This window comes from Papaver somniferum, chromosome 11, assembly GCF_003573695.1.
Source record: "Papaver somniferum cultivar HN1 chromosome 11, ASM357369v1, whole genome shotgun sequence".
Lineage (NCBI taxonomy): Eukaryota > Viridiplantae > Streptophyta > Magnoliopsida > Ranunculales > Papaveraceae > Papaver > Papaver somniferum.
This window is the reverse complement of record NC_039368.1, coordinates 30,164,081-30,178,764: the sequence shown is the minus strand read 5'-3', so window position 1 is coordinate 30,178,764 and position 14,684 is coordinate 30,164,081. Positions and strand designations below refer to the sequence as shown.

Below are 14,684 nucleotides of genomic sequence, written 5' to 3'. Positions count from 1 at the left end.
TGTTGAACAATTATTATCCTTAGTAAATTTATGGACAAACAATAAGTTGTTGGAGGCCCGTGGTATTAGTAAGACATCATTTAAAGCAAAGCTATGAATAGAGGTATTGTTAAAAGAACAACATGCATGAGTTATTTTCATACCTTCATTATTAGAAGTATGGATTGATTCAGAATCGTCATAAGTAGATAAAAGTTGAAGTCCACTTTCATTAGGAGTTAGATGATTATTAGCTCCTGAATATGTTGATATACAAATTATGAGGAGTGTTCACACTTTGATATATAAAGTTCAGACGGTGCCTACAAGCAAGAGAAGTATGACCAGCTTTGTTGTATATTTAACAAGGAATCTCATTTGTTGGTGGTGGTGATGGAGGTGGTGGAGGTACAGATCGCATTGGAAAATATGATAATGTTGAAGCTCTAGTGGGTAACTGAAAATTACTTATAAAGATAAGATTGTAAGGAATATTGCTTCTAAAAGAAGGAATATAAGACAAATTACCTCTACCACGATATTTTGAGTTGGAAGCATAAGAAGAAAAAACTGAGGACCAGATGAAGAAGCTTTTCGATGTTGAGATATCAATGTCTGTTGCGACTGAAAAGATGCAAATGCTTTAATGTTGGATTCAGTAAGTAAAGATTTGGATCCATCATTCACCGCAATTTCTTCACTAAGAATGAGATTATGAAGTTCATCAAAAGAAATCGGTGGATTTCTGATTCTAATTGAAGTACAAAAGGCACTTAATCACTTCCAATTCCATTTAACACCAATACAACAAGTTCATCATCGGAGATTTCAGATCCTGATGCAGAAAGTTGATCAGTTATTTTCTTGATTATACCTAAGTAGGCTACCATACTGCCATATCCAAGCTTGAGTGGTGAAGTTTTATTCGTAATTATAATGAATGAGTAGTAGAAGTTCTTACAAATATTGTTTGTTGATGGATGTGTGATCCAAATTCGAGTGAGGAAGGTGAAACTTCATCACGTAAACCTAAGAAAATACATATCAATTACGATGGAGATCCGGAGATGGCTTATTTGTTGGATTATGAAAATGAATTTACCCAAACACAATCTCAAACTCAACTTTTTTCTCAATCTCAAGATGATGACTTTTTGGAACCAAATCTTGAAGATGGGTACATGGATAAGGAACCCAATGCTAATAATACATAGTATGGTTGTACACGTTGTTTAATGTCCGTTTTGTAGCTTGAATTCACCAAAAGTTTTGATTTTTGTATGTAATTAGGCGCAAGAGTTAGGTTCGGCAGATAATTTGTATGTCGAACCTTGATAAATAAGAACAGTTCGGTTTGTACGATTGAATTCTTTATAAGCGAACTGTCATATAATTATTTTCGCACCAAATAAATTCTATGGTTCGGCTTAAAGAGGATGTGCTAATGAGCCGAACTTCAAAGATCGTCTTTCAAATAGTATTGCGAGCCGAACCTAACCCCAAACGGTAGTGAAGTCTATAAATGGAGAACATCAACGTCCAAATTAAACTCATCCAAATCAATGAGATATTGTCGTCATTTCAAGATAATGAAAAGACGAAAACAACGCAAAAAAATGAGGCCATTCCGACATCGGACGAAGAAGTTATGATCAAAATAAAATCTAAAAACTTGAGTATACATAGATAAGTTCGGCTGATAACTCATCATCACGAGTTAGCCGAACCTGGAGCCTACAAATCAAGATTTTCGAAGTGTTTACAGAGATAAGTTCGGCTTAAAAGTAATCTAATCGAGTCAGCCGAACCTGACAACCACCTGGGGTAAATTTCATTTGTCAGGTTCGGCCGGGAAAGATTGGCAAGGTATTAGCCGAACCTGACACTGGTATGGGGCATGTTTGGACGTAAAATTGACTTTTATCTCAAGGGGAAACGGTTTTGGAAGGATTCTAAAGCCTAACTTTGAGAGCTCTATATAAGAAAATACTTGAGAAGATATCTTTCAATCTTTATCATCTCTTTACACCACATTTTATCATTCGTATTATCTTCCACATCATTAAAAATACATCCAAAGGTCTAAAACGACATGCATCAATTTTGAGAAGAAAAATCAAGTTATAGGTTCGCGATCACCACCATATTCATCATCCCCTTCTCCCCCTCCACCACCATCTTCATCATCACCTCATACTACACCCTTATTTTCATCATTATCATCCTCTTGTTTTACAGGCAAACATCCACACGTTTCATTTCGCCTTTTCCCTACATGCAAGTTTTTGGTGCCACCACCTCGAGGTTTGGGAGTTTTTGAATTAGAAGGAGTCACTTCCATTGTTCTTGTTTTAAGCTTCTCTTTGAATTTTCCCGGATGGGTGCTAAAACAAATGATAAACCTTAATTAAATTTCAAAAATAAATAAATATGATTCTACTAAACAATGTGATAAGTCAACTATAAATGGACAAGTTTATAGGAATCTATTAGCCATAGACAGAGTCAAGTTCGGCACATTCGATATTTATCAAAATGAGCCGAACAATGTACGACGGATTATTGAAGTTCAGCAGATTATCATAAACATATTTATAATCCGAACATGTAGGTTCGGATGATTCGATGTTCAAAACACAACATGTTTTTCAGCCGAACTGTTCTTCGTCTGGAGAAAAAAAATTAAGCTCGGCTGTTAAATTTGAGTCGAACACTACTCTGGAACTACCAAAACCTAGAGGAATCTTCGATTACATGTCATAAATCAACGAAATAAGAAAAACCAAGCAGTGGGTTTGTGGGAAATACCTTTCTATGTGCAATTTTATAGAATCAGGGTCTATTTCTCTCTCTCCAACACCAATCAATCCACTATCCTCTTCATCTCCATCTTTTCCAAAAATCCTAGATTGAGATGCTACAGAAGCAACACCAGGATTCGGCACCGTATTTGTTGGGCATCGTTTAACACGAGGTGGCATGTATGTGTTTAATCGAGAACTTAATCGAAGAAAGAAATTTTTAGAATTTCAAAAATTTTGGAGAAAAAGATGAGAAGAAGAGGGAGAGAGAAGGGTTTTTGGTTTTTAAAACTAAAAAAAAAAAAAATCTTAATTAAAGGTTTTAGGATTAATTAGTGGGTTAATTAGTGGATAACGGTTAATTAGTGGGAGGATAGTTAATTAGGGGATGGGTTAATTAGTGGGAGAGTTTTAGGATTAGAATTTAATTAAGTGGAAGGGTAGTAATGTAATTTAAACTATGTAAGGGTATTACAGTAACTTAAGCATCACTAGTACACCCCTTAGCATCTTGCATTGGATGGCATAATAAATCTGTATGCCCCAAAATTATCTTGTATGCCCCAAATGAGGATCCATTTTATATAGGGGCTGAAAAAAATAATCGGTTTAGTAATTAGGGGTATGGAAGTTGGTCTCTTTGTTAATTTGCCAAATAGTTTTGCTTCTGATTTCTACTTTTGATTACCTGGGAAGCAAAAATTAGAAACAGGTTTAGATTTAAACGGGCTTGCACTCCGGAAGTCCAATTTCCAATGGGTCATGGTCAAGTTAAGGTCAAGGGACCCCAAACCCTCAGACAAACCCTACGGCCCTATGTAAAAGAGCAAAACTCTTTAAAATTTCGCCTCGCATTTCGACTGCTGGAATTCAGGTTAAGCTCTTCTCCACCGACCTGAGAAATGCGTCGCAGAAATGAAATGCGAACTGAGTATACTTAAGGCTGCACAAGAACCGAACCGGAACCGGTGAACCGCACCAGAACCGAAAAAAAGAACCGGTACCGAACCAGAACCGGTGTAACAAGTACAGGGAATGGGAATGGAATATGAGAACCGGTATATATCGGGACAGGTACCAGTTCTTAACCTATTCCAGGCAGCACCGGACCCAAAAACCCGGTGCATAATAACTGTCCAGATAAGTGATTTCTAGTCTAGCCATCGATTATTCATAGCATCTTATCTACCAAATAGAACTCAGTTCACTCGTTCTTCCTTCCCTGCCTCTTCTTCTTATTTTCTCAACTGAAGTTTAATCAATAACGACACTCACTACTTTCACTTCATCAATTTTACAATTTTGAAATGAAGAGATAAAATCAACTCATGAAGATTGAATCTCTATCTTCATCAAAGAAGAATATGAAACCCAATCTCAAAAACCCATTAGCAGACATTAATTCATCGTCTTCTACTTTTTCTAGTACTGTTTCAATTGAAGCTTCATCAAGATGGTGATGAAAGTAATGATATAGGTATGATTCGGTCAAGGTAAATCAGTAAATCACTCATCCGATTTTCGGTAATTTGTTTGATGAACTATGGATTCTTCATAATTAATTGCATGCTCAGTTTAATTGTTTAATTGCATGATTGAATCAGAGCTAGGGTTTTATTTGAGATGGATTTGGGTTTAGATGCAGATTAATTTGTATAGCTATAAATTGACTTATGATTTTTTACTACTTTCAGGTTTGATAAATTGGTGATGATGGTCGTTGTTGAGGAATGGAACTGAGATTGAATTGGTAGTCGTGAAAGTAGGTTCCAACAAGTTGAACTTGGCTGAATTGGTGGTGTTGTACGTGTATAAATTGTCATTTAGAAGAAGGCAAAGCTTGGTCCTGTTGTTGGCTGGAGTGTAAAGTACAGGGACAAGGAGATTTGGGGTTGTTGTTGGATTGAATAAAATGCTTGAAAAGCATAGTCAAATAAATTTCGTAGGAGCCGCAAGTTGAAGACAACCTCCTCACGCACAAAAAATGCACTTCAGTTGTTCGCAGAATTGCTTGAGAAGAATTCTGAAGGTGGACCAGCTAACAAGAAATGATGTTGGGCAGTGTTGTGATCAGTGGATGAAGGATGGAGTTGAGCAAAGATATGGTAAACAATTTGAGGGTTCTGTCAGGAACAAGAACCTGACATGGTGGTGTTTGGAAGAAGGGATGATTGATGCACAAAGATGAAAAAGAAATTAAGGTTAAGTTTAGAATGAGATGTATTTGTGTATGAAGAAATCTGATGCAGTTGGAGTGTGGACAATTATTTCTGATACTCAATAGATGTATCCTAGGACTTTAATTTGGAACTTTTGTTAATTTTGTAATTCTTTTTTTTCTTGAGAGCAATTGTGTTGTTATTTTTATATCAAAGTTTCAGGTAAAAACCCGGTACCGGTCTAAAACCGGACCGGTCTTACAGATACAGGTATAAGTCCAGGTACAGGTCCTCAAAATGAGGAACCGATCAACTCCAGGTACAGGTACCGGTTCCAACAGAAAACCCGACTGTACCGGCTCATGTGCAGCCCTAAGTATACTCATCAACTCTATTCCCTGTCTTTTAATTAGTCTTTTCTTTTTTCCCTCTTGCTCTCTTAAATAGAGATAATTGGGATTTTTTGTGTTTTTTTAGGGTTTCAATGGTGGAGACAAAGAGGAGGAAGCTAAATTATTACCACCAAAACCCGAATAAAATCCATGTACACTTCCCACTGTCTTCAATTTCTGTTTTATTTTTAGGTTTTATTTCTACTCTTAACATTGTTGTTGTAGTCCATGGATTCGTTTTTATATCAGGATAGTGGTATTGCAATTTTAGATGATTTGTGTTTGTTTTTGTATTCTAGGTTGGGAAATCTTTGTTGATTAAGGCTTTAAAGAACAATCGCATAGATCAAATTCATGGCCAAATACGAGACCCCAGTACAATAGTATCAGGTATTTAGCCTTGACTTGTTTAATCAACTACATACTAGACCAGTGGTAGACATTGTGTCATCTATCTCATTCTGTGTTTGGTTCACTTGTTAGGTAATTGAAGACCGATACAGTTTGTGGAGTGTCCTAATAATATGAATGGCATGATTGATGCTGCAAAGTACGCAAACGCGGGGATATTGCTCGTTGATGCATTATGGGTTTGAAATGGTAAGTCACAGTAAAATGTTCTGAATGTTCTTTTGTGATTCAATAAATTTACGAATCATAATCCAAACTTGTTAATGTTACATTAAAGTCATCCCATTATTTTTCTTTTAAGAGTTTGACATTCCACTATGATGGTAACTTTTTTCTTCAGCTCCGAGGAAGATTGTTACCAATTTTAGACTTCAAATTGCATAGTTTTTTAAAATGAACCAGCCAAGTGGATGTTACCTTTCCATGCCTTAACAATCTAGTTTTCCTGAAGCCACATGCTTACTTAAGACATCTTGTTGGTACTGTCTAGGTGCATATTGCTGGTGTTGGTGATTACCCTTTAGCTGATGTTACACTCTTTGCTGATGTTACACTCTCAGCTGACCCTATCCGTTTACCGCCAGTTGCCGGCAATGATAAGCAGGTACTCGCTGAAAATATTTTAGTTTCTGCGTTTTGGTTGATTTAAACAGTTATTCATATCTATCTCCTACACTTTTAACAGGCGATCGATAATTGATTTTCATACTTTTTTTGTTGGAATAAATACTTTGACCAGATGCAGATTAATATAGAAGAACCACACTTGGAGATTGAAAGTTTCAGAAGAGGGGCTTACCTAATGTTCAACAAGGTCTGATGTGTTCTTTTTAAGTTAAATACTTTAAATTATCTAAAATCAAATGCTTGTTGCTTATGCTTGATTCCTTATGGGCATCTGGTCAAATATCAGGAAAAACATGAATTTTGTACCTCCCTTGACTCTAATGTTCAGCAATATGGAAGTTAGGACCTTTCATTTTTGTACTTATTAGCATTACTGTGACAAATGTATGAAATTAAAGAGCAGTTACATTCATGTATCAAATGTTACTTGTCTGTCTTTCCCTCTATAAAGTGGTTATCCTACAGATAAATTGTTAATTTGCTTCTATCCTGGATTTTTTATTTGCTGAGTAGCTTGCATTTAAATCTTCAGGCACCATTTCGGCTGATGTACTCAAATTTAACCACACTGTGAAGATAATTGAGAAAATCAAGCGGATTGGAACTCCATGCTTGATTTTGAACGAGACTGCTCTTATCAAGGACATGTTTACATCAGATGATGAAGTCGATCGGTTTAGAGATGTCAAAATTAATACTGCGCATGGAATTCGGTGGAAGATTAATGAGGTTGGTATACATAGAAACACGTTGTCTCTCTTCTGTGTTTGCTATGTGTATTTAAATTATAGTGAAATATTTTCCACTCATTTATCTTTGGTTTGATAAAAATTTGTGAATGAGCACCGAAGTCTCTGTCGTTTTTGTGGTCATTTCTATTGGTTCTCAGTTGTGTTAAAGAATATGCTACGGCCTTGGCAGGAAACTTATCTCTAAGTGAATATCCAAATTGTGTACCGACTTGTATGGATCTCCAGGCCTGTTCGTGTTCTTAATGGTATTGCTATTGTGCAGGCTGCAGTGAAATCAGAGCTCCCTATTAGATTGCGACGGAATGATGGTCAACCTAGAGAAGGGATTGCAAAGTGCCCATTTGATTGCACAATTTGTATGAGTGATACCATTCACTCGTCTGAGTGGACCCAAATTGAGGTTCCTTGCAACTTCCACCCACTAACGACGCCCCTGGAACCTGGCAATCTTGTTTGGCAGGATTCAGTCAATAAGGTTTTCTTGTAATCTCAATTGGGAGTTACTGTTCACAATTTTAACTGGTCGTATCTGATTACTCATGTTTATTTATCAGAGGCAAAAGAAGCTGAACGAATCCGATGAAAGTAAACATGTGTTGGTGATAGAGGAGAAAAAGATAGCAACAGAGAATGTGAGAAAAAGGTGCATAGATATTTATGGAGAGAAGCTCAAGGATGGTCCAGGGCAGAAGCGGCAGAAGATCGAACAACGGCGTGCAGTGATCATTGTCCACCCGAAGCTGTTTGGTTCGGGGTCTGGGTTGCGTGCACAGTGGGTGGTAAGAACGTTGGGTTCTCTATCATTTTGGCTTTTCTGTTTGTATGCAGTTTTTGCTGGCATGTTCAGTATTTAGATGTTTCCATAGAGTTTAGATGTTCAGTGGTAGGAAGGCAGATTTTCGCATAGAGTTTCATGCACTTGTTTTCATGAAAGTTTGGACCTTCCATTTTTGTACTTATTAGCATTAGTGTGATAAATGTATGAAATTAAAGTGCAGTTACATTCATGTATCAAATGTTACTTGTCTGTCTTTCCCTCTATAAAGTGGTTATCCTACAAATAAATTGTTAATTTGCTTCTATCCTGGATTTTTTATTTGCTGAGTAGCTTGCATTTAATCTTCAGGCACCATTTCGGATTGTAGCAACAGCTGATGTACTCAAGAGTTACCACACTGCGAAGATAGTTGAGAGAATCAAGCGGATTGGAACTCCATGCTTGATTATGAACGAGACTGCACTTATCAAGGACATGTTTACATCAGATGATGAAGTCAATCGGTTTAAAAATGTCAAAACTAAAACTGCGCATCGAATTCAGGGGAAGATTAATGAGGTTAGTATACACAGAAACATGTTCTCTTCTTCTGTGTTTGCTATGTGTAATTAAATTATAGTAAACTCATTTATCATTGCTGTGATAAAATTTGGGAATGAGCACCAAAGTTTATGTGGTTTTTGTGGTCATTTCTATTGGTTCTCAGTTGTGTTAAAGAATGTACTGCAAAGTTGGCAGGAATCTTATCTCTGAGTCCAAATTGTATACCCACTTGTATCAATCTGTTTGGTTGTATCTGGATCTTCAGGCCTTTTTGTGTTACTATGCTACACTTAAGTTTTGATATTTCAAGTATTGGACTTCCAGAAACTTCAATTGTTACATACAAACATCAGTGCAACATTTTATGGCCCTTTTGCACCTTCCGGTACTGGAGTTGTTGCCGTACGGGGTTTGGTTTGCAACAAGATCTGATGTGTCCTTTTTAAGTTAAAAATCAAATTTCTAAAATGCATGCTGCATTTGCTTTTGGGCATCTGGTCAAACATCAGGAAAAATGTGAATTTTGTTTCTCCATTGACTCTCATGTTAAGCAACATGGAACTTAGGACCTTTTATTTTTGGTACAACAAATGTATGACATTAGAAAGACGACCAATAAATTGAATGCTGCAAATGTTACTTGTCTATCTTTCCCGTTATTAATTTTTTACCCTACCAATAAATTGTTGATTTGCTTCTATCTTAGATTTTAATTATTTGCTGATTGGTTTGCATTTGAATCTTCAGGAACCAGTTTCTATTTTAGGAACAGCTGATGTACTTGATTTTAACCCCTCTGCGAAGAAAATCAAGCCAATTGGAACTCCTTCCCTGATCTTGAATGAGACTGTTGTTATCAGGGATATGCTTAAGTCAGACAATGAAGTTGATCGAGTTACAGAGATCAAACTAAAACTGCGCATGGAATTGGCGGAGAGGTTATTAAGGTTAGTGTACATAGAGAAACATGTTGCCTCCCTCATGTGCTTTTGTTTGCAACATGTATTTGATTCACTCATTTATCGCTTGTTGTGATAAAATTTGTGAATGTGAACCAAAGTTTCTGTGCTCATTTTTATTGGTTCAGTTGTGTGTTAAAGAGTTTGGAAACCATATTATTCACAGTAATGTGCTACAGAGTTGGCAGGAACCTTACCTCTAGGTGAATAACTGCAATCAATTAGTGAGGCACTTCACATGTCTCTGTAAATGCAAACTTGGATGTGTATCAGCCTTAGCTAGGTAGTTCAATTTGAGAAAGCACAAGCATCAGATTGTTTACCATTCTGTCTACAATTGAATGTTTAGATCAATGTATACATGCTAATGAATTGCTAGGAATATAGAAATGAATTACGCATTCTCTGTTTTAAGATTTTAAAGCAACAGTAGCTTAAACAAGACAAACTAGTAAATAAGGATAACTAGTAATAATCTTTCCATGAGTATGTCTCATTTCTTCAAAAATTAACCGTTTCATACATGTACTACGTGCACTAATGGTTTTGTGTCATACAGGTTATTGGACAATATAATGGAACCACCATCATTGCTGCTATCAACAAAACTGGGATGTACTTTATTGTTAACGGGTTGGCTTACCTATTGATCGATACAGATACTGCCGAGAAAATAAAAAATGTAACCAGGGCTAAACCTCACAAAGGAGATTATCCCAAGCTTTTCCAGCTTGGTGAAGAGATGCTAGTTTCAGTTCATGGCTCGAATTTCTGGTCCAATCATATTTTTGATTATCTAAAGCCAAAGGTAATGCACATTTTGCTCATTTATATGTTTTGTGCCACTGGTTATTTACGGTGAGACTTGGGGAGTGTTGATTAAATAAATTGAAATCTTTAAATGCTATCTTCATACACCGTTCTTTAAAAAAGTACTTATAATCTATTAACTAATTGTGCAGGTTGAAGGAAACAAGTCGGAGTGGCTTCCCCAAAATTGTGCAGAAGAGACTCAAAAAATTCTTAAAGAACATGTTTTTACGGAAGACGATTTGGTGAAAGAAGGATTTCCGAAAGAATATGATATGAGTAAGGTTGGCTGTGGAATTGTGTTTGGTGCTTACATTGAAGACCAGGAGAAGGTGAGTTCAATTTTCCTTGGTTTTACAATATATATACTTAAAAAAAGTATAATAAGAAAATGGTAACGGTTATATTTCATACTTATGTATAATCTTATGTTTTTTAAATTAGGGGAGAGTCCCTAGTATGTGGTATGCTAATAGAGACAACTGTATGGAAATAATTGATGCTGACCGTTGTGATGGAACGATAGCGAAAATAAATGATGATAATAAGACAAGTGTTGGTTATATTTGTCGAGGATCGGGTGGTGATAAAGCTGAATCAGAGTTATTATTCTACTATTCACATCAACAAACCGCGGATGATAAGTTGGATAGGGAATGTCTTACCATTGAAAATGGTAATCTCACAAAAGATGAGCATGCCTATGTCTTATTCAGATCAATGCGAAAGGCTAAGGAGGATCCTTTGACTGGAGGTTTATTTGTATCTAAGCGTATCTCTCCTACCGGCATTACTGATCTACATCCCATGGTCTGTGAGGATTGTCTTGACATGGCTATTGAAGATTTGGAACTGAAAGTGGACCCAGAGTTAAAAATGTAAGTTTGATGTTACCATTGAAGATAAAGAAGTTGCTGGCTTGGTCTCATTATTAGTTTTTGTATGGATATTTTGTACTTTTATTATCTTATTGCCCATGATTAGAATTTTTTTTACCTTATTTTATGTTGTGTGGATTAAGGTTTACCAATTCTATCTTTAGTTACTTCTTTGTTATTAATGATTTTCTCATATCTTGCAATACACAGTGAATTCACTCGCAACTCTACTTTCTCAGCGGCTCTACCATTAACAGTTTCTCCATTCCTCCATTTTTATTCTTGAATTATTGTGAGAAATCTGAATCACTTCCCCAACTTGACCTTTTACTTCCCCAACTTGACCTTTTACTTCAAGGGCCCTATTAAATTTAGGCCCCTTATGCTTCAGGACCCATAGTAGCAACAAAGCGTGTTGTGAATTTTTTTTTTTTGCTAAAATTATACGCCCCTTCTGCTAGGCTGAGATAAAACCGGCCAGGCCTAGCTAGGCCTACCTGTTTGACACCTCTAACCATTGTAAACAAAAAGCACCGACCTTGTTACCGGTAAAATGGGGAAAAGGATAGTGTCGAGATCGTCCAACAAGTAAGCTTCGCCCATCACTTCATTTCCAGAGCTATCAAACTTTTCTCAAACAATCCAGGTTAATCTTTCTTGCAGTAACAAATACTTCACAAGGATCACCTGTTACTCTTTTATCCTTTTTGCTTTAGGTTTGACTTCTCCGCCAACCTCAAACTCTTCTTGGGTTTCAACTTTGTCCCATACAAGACAATCTCTTACCAAGACATAAACATATTCAAATGGAATAAAGTTGTCGAAACCATCAAATACAACTTTTAGATCCAAGGCCAGCCTGGTAATTTAGTGAGCATCGTCCAGGGTAATACACATCTTGCGGAATGAGAGATGAAAAATCATGGTTTTAGGCCATAATCTTTCCTTAAATCCATAAAAAGTAACAACATCATATTGCTTACATGGAGATTCAATTCCAGTAACCCCGACGATTGTACCATGGCAGCGCTACTGTCGCTTGATGCTCTTCCTCCAACGACATAAACTTTCCATGCTGGTGTTTCAATATGTAACCTCTTACTCTTCTACACAAATCATAAATTTTTTGTTATTACAGTAAAATCCATAAATTAAAATAACATATACAATCTTGGAATTAGATTATTATCTTTGCTTCGTGTTCTCTCTCCAACGACATAAACTTCCCATGTTGGTGTTTCAGTATGTAACCTCTTGCTCATCTACACAAATCATAAATTTTTTGTTGTTACAGTAAAATCCATAAATTAAAATAACATATACAATCTTGGAATTAGATTATTACCTTTGCTTTGTGCTCTCTCTCCAACGATATAAACTTCCCATGCTGGTGTTTCAGTATGCAACCTCTTGCTCATCTACACAAATCATAAACTTTTTATTGTTATAGTAAAATCCATAAACTAAAATAACACATACAATCATACCTTTGCGGCACAAATCCTAGCATCTCATTAAAGTTTGTGACTGAACAAGACCAATCTATCTCTTGGCTCACCCAAAAGTCTCTCATTCGCCTTGTCAGGAAAAATATATTTTAGAAAATACCAACTAACTCTGCACCCCTTGTTGGGGAAATCCAAATTAAATTAACTCACAAGACACTAGATCATCGGACCGATGTAGATCGAAAGATAAACAATGTAAATATAAAGAAACAATAAGTACAACACATAAGATTTATCGTGGTTCGGCAATATGTCCACCAAATATCTACATCCTCCTCATTATTATGGAACCACTAAATAGAGAATTACACTCCACGATTAACGAATCAATCAACAACTATGATCCGACATTGTAAATTGATCATAATCCTTAAAAAAGTCGTCATGACAAAACGCTCCAAAAATACTGAATAATGTCCAACCAAATAAGATAATACTTATCTCCCATAACAAGATGATTTTCTTCTAAACGATGTCTTTTTCAACACCAATGTTGCATGTTTCACCATCAACGAACAAGATGATGTTCTCTTCACTAAACGATGTCTTCCACATCTTCATAAGGAATAATTACTCAATTGATTATTCTCCACTAAACCATAACGATGTAACCTCTCAACATCAACGGTGTATCTCCCAAACACTAGAGAATGGTCTCTCTCTTCTACCTAAAACTCCACCCAAGAGGTGGGATGGAATCCCTCGAAATCTTAGAGAATCACATTGTCTATTCTCTAACTCTCGAGAAAATCATGGAATTATGTGCCTAACAATCACCGTAAAAGACTCCTTATATATTAGCCATAACTTGATTCCCAAGTATTAGTTTCCTTCGAAAAGGAAACCCTAAACAACTAGGAAACCTAATATTAATTTGGAAATCTATCTCAATATGGAAATAAACCTAATAAACTACGAAACTTCCTTATACAAAGGATTTCTAGCGTGTTCCGGAATATTCCAGAACCTCCCAAAACACCAACAATCTCCACCTTGTCTATTTTTCAACAAATCTCCACACCCCGATAAAGATTCAACTAATCTGAGACGATCTTCAAACCACAACAATCACCTTAGCATCCAAAAGGATGTCAGGACGAGCAAACTCCATTAAGCACCAACTTAACCCCCGAATGATCGCAGTCACAAAATCTCGTCCAAACTTCTTCTTATGTGTCTTCTTAACAGAACAACATTCCTTTGTATCAAAAATCCAAACTCGATTGTTCTTCAAACGATCAAACTTAATTTGATATTTTCCATGAACATACTCCCAAAACGAGTAACGAGATAACAATAAACCAAACATGTCAAGCTTTAGAATTGCTAAGTTAGTGAAAAAAGAAACCAGAGGCTCCAAAAGATGACATACCAAACTTCCGAATAAACCATCAACCTCAAACCAAACAGGTTGTGACAAATTAATTTCCTCCTCCAAATCTACATGTAAGAATGCAGTTTCGATTTTGTCGACCAAGTCAATCCGTCACAGCAAAATTAACATGACTCGGATAGCAATGTGATTAACCACGGAGGAAAATATCATGTGCATATTTTTTAGTCAACCTTACTCCAAAATGTGTATCAATAATGTTCCAAACAAGATGTATCAAATTATCCTCCATAACATGCGAAGACCCAAACACACCCAGTCATCTTCTTAACCTTACGCAGCTTCGTTGACTCCTAACTAACTATCCAACACGTCGTTGTGCTTACCCATTGTCTTCTTACTTTTAAGCAAAGTAGTTAATATCGTATATCGGTTTCCTATCGACGAGAAACACACCTAGACAAATGATTATAACGGATTTTATCGGTGATACACAATTAAATTTGTAATTTTATAATTTATAGGTAGATCTGCATTATGTTACTCAAAGTTTTAATGTAAGACATTTATAATGTAAAAGCATCGATTTAATTAGTGTCATTTGATAACATAACATCTCGACACATAAAATTTGTATCATAAGTAAAATCAAAACAAAAAGGACAAAAAAAAAAAACATTGTTAATAAATACATTTGTATCTTTACCGATTTTATCGGCCCATACAGTGAACAATATATCAGTGTGATACGACT

At 36.1% G+C, this 14,684-nt stretch overlaps 1 protein-coding gene and 1 long non-coding RNA gene across 3 annotated transcripts; both read left to right on the top strand.

Annotated features, from left to right (window-relative positions):
• Positions 1 to 4,007: 4,007 nt before the first annotated feature.
• On the top strand, positions 4,008 to 5,147 carry LOC113320667. The gene is made up of 2 exons (XR_003346235.1): positions 4,008 to 4,273; positions 4,475 to 5,147. It is a non-coding gene; the product is annotated as an uncharacterized LOC113320667 (long non-coding RNA).
• A 225-nt stretch (positions 5,148 to 5,372) lies between these two features.
• LOC113320829 lies at positions 5,373 to 10,738 on the top strand. Of its 2 annotated transcripts, none has more exons than XM_026568720.1 (13): positions 5,373 to 5,483; positions 5,631 to 5,721; positions 5,815 to 5,931; positions 6,233 to 6,346; positions 6,482 to 6,556; positions 6,902 to 7,098; positions 7,384 to 7,596; positions 7,676 to 7,900; positions 8,248 to 8,457; positions 9,190 to 9,389; positions 9,961 to 10,209; positions 10,364 to 10,543; positions 10,656 to 10,738. In XM_026568720.1, the coding sequence occupies exons 6-11, from the start codon at positions 7,015 to 7,017 to the stop codon at positions 10,049 to 10,051; spliced, it is 1,023 nt and encodes a 340-aa protein (XP_026424505.1). In that variant the 5' UTR covers positions 5,373 to 5,483; positions 5,631 to 5,721; positions 5,815 to 5,931; positions 6,233 to 6,346; positions 6,482 to 6,556; positions 6,902 to 7,014; the 3' UTR covers positions 10,052 to 10,209; positions 10,364 to 10,543; positions 10,656 to 10,738. The 2 variants fall into 2 exon arrangements, with proteins under 2 accessions (XP_026424505.1, XP_026424507.1); XM_026568722.1 differs by having other exon boundaries at positions 5,375 to 5,523.
• Positions 10,739 to 14,684: the final 3,946 nt, after the last annotated feature.

Excerpts from the sequence above, each read along its gene's own strand:
- LOC113320829 (XM_026568720.1), top strand. The coding sequence starts at position 7,015 with ATGTTTACATCAGATGATGAAGTCGATCGGTTTAGAGATGTCAAAATT. Across the intron at positions 7,099-7,383 it reads TTCGGTGGAAGATTAATGAG|GCTGCAGTGAAATCAGAGCT; the intron begins GTTGGTATACAT and ends GCTATTGTGCAG. Across the intron at positions 8,458-9,189 it reads TTCAGGGGAAGATTAATGAG|GAACCAGTTTCTATTTTAGG; the intron begins GTTAGTATACAC and ends TTGAATCTTCAG.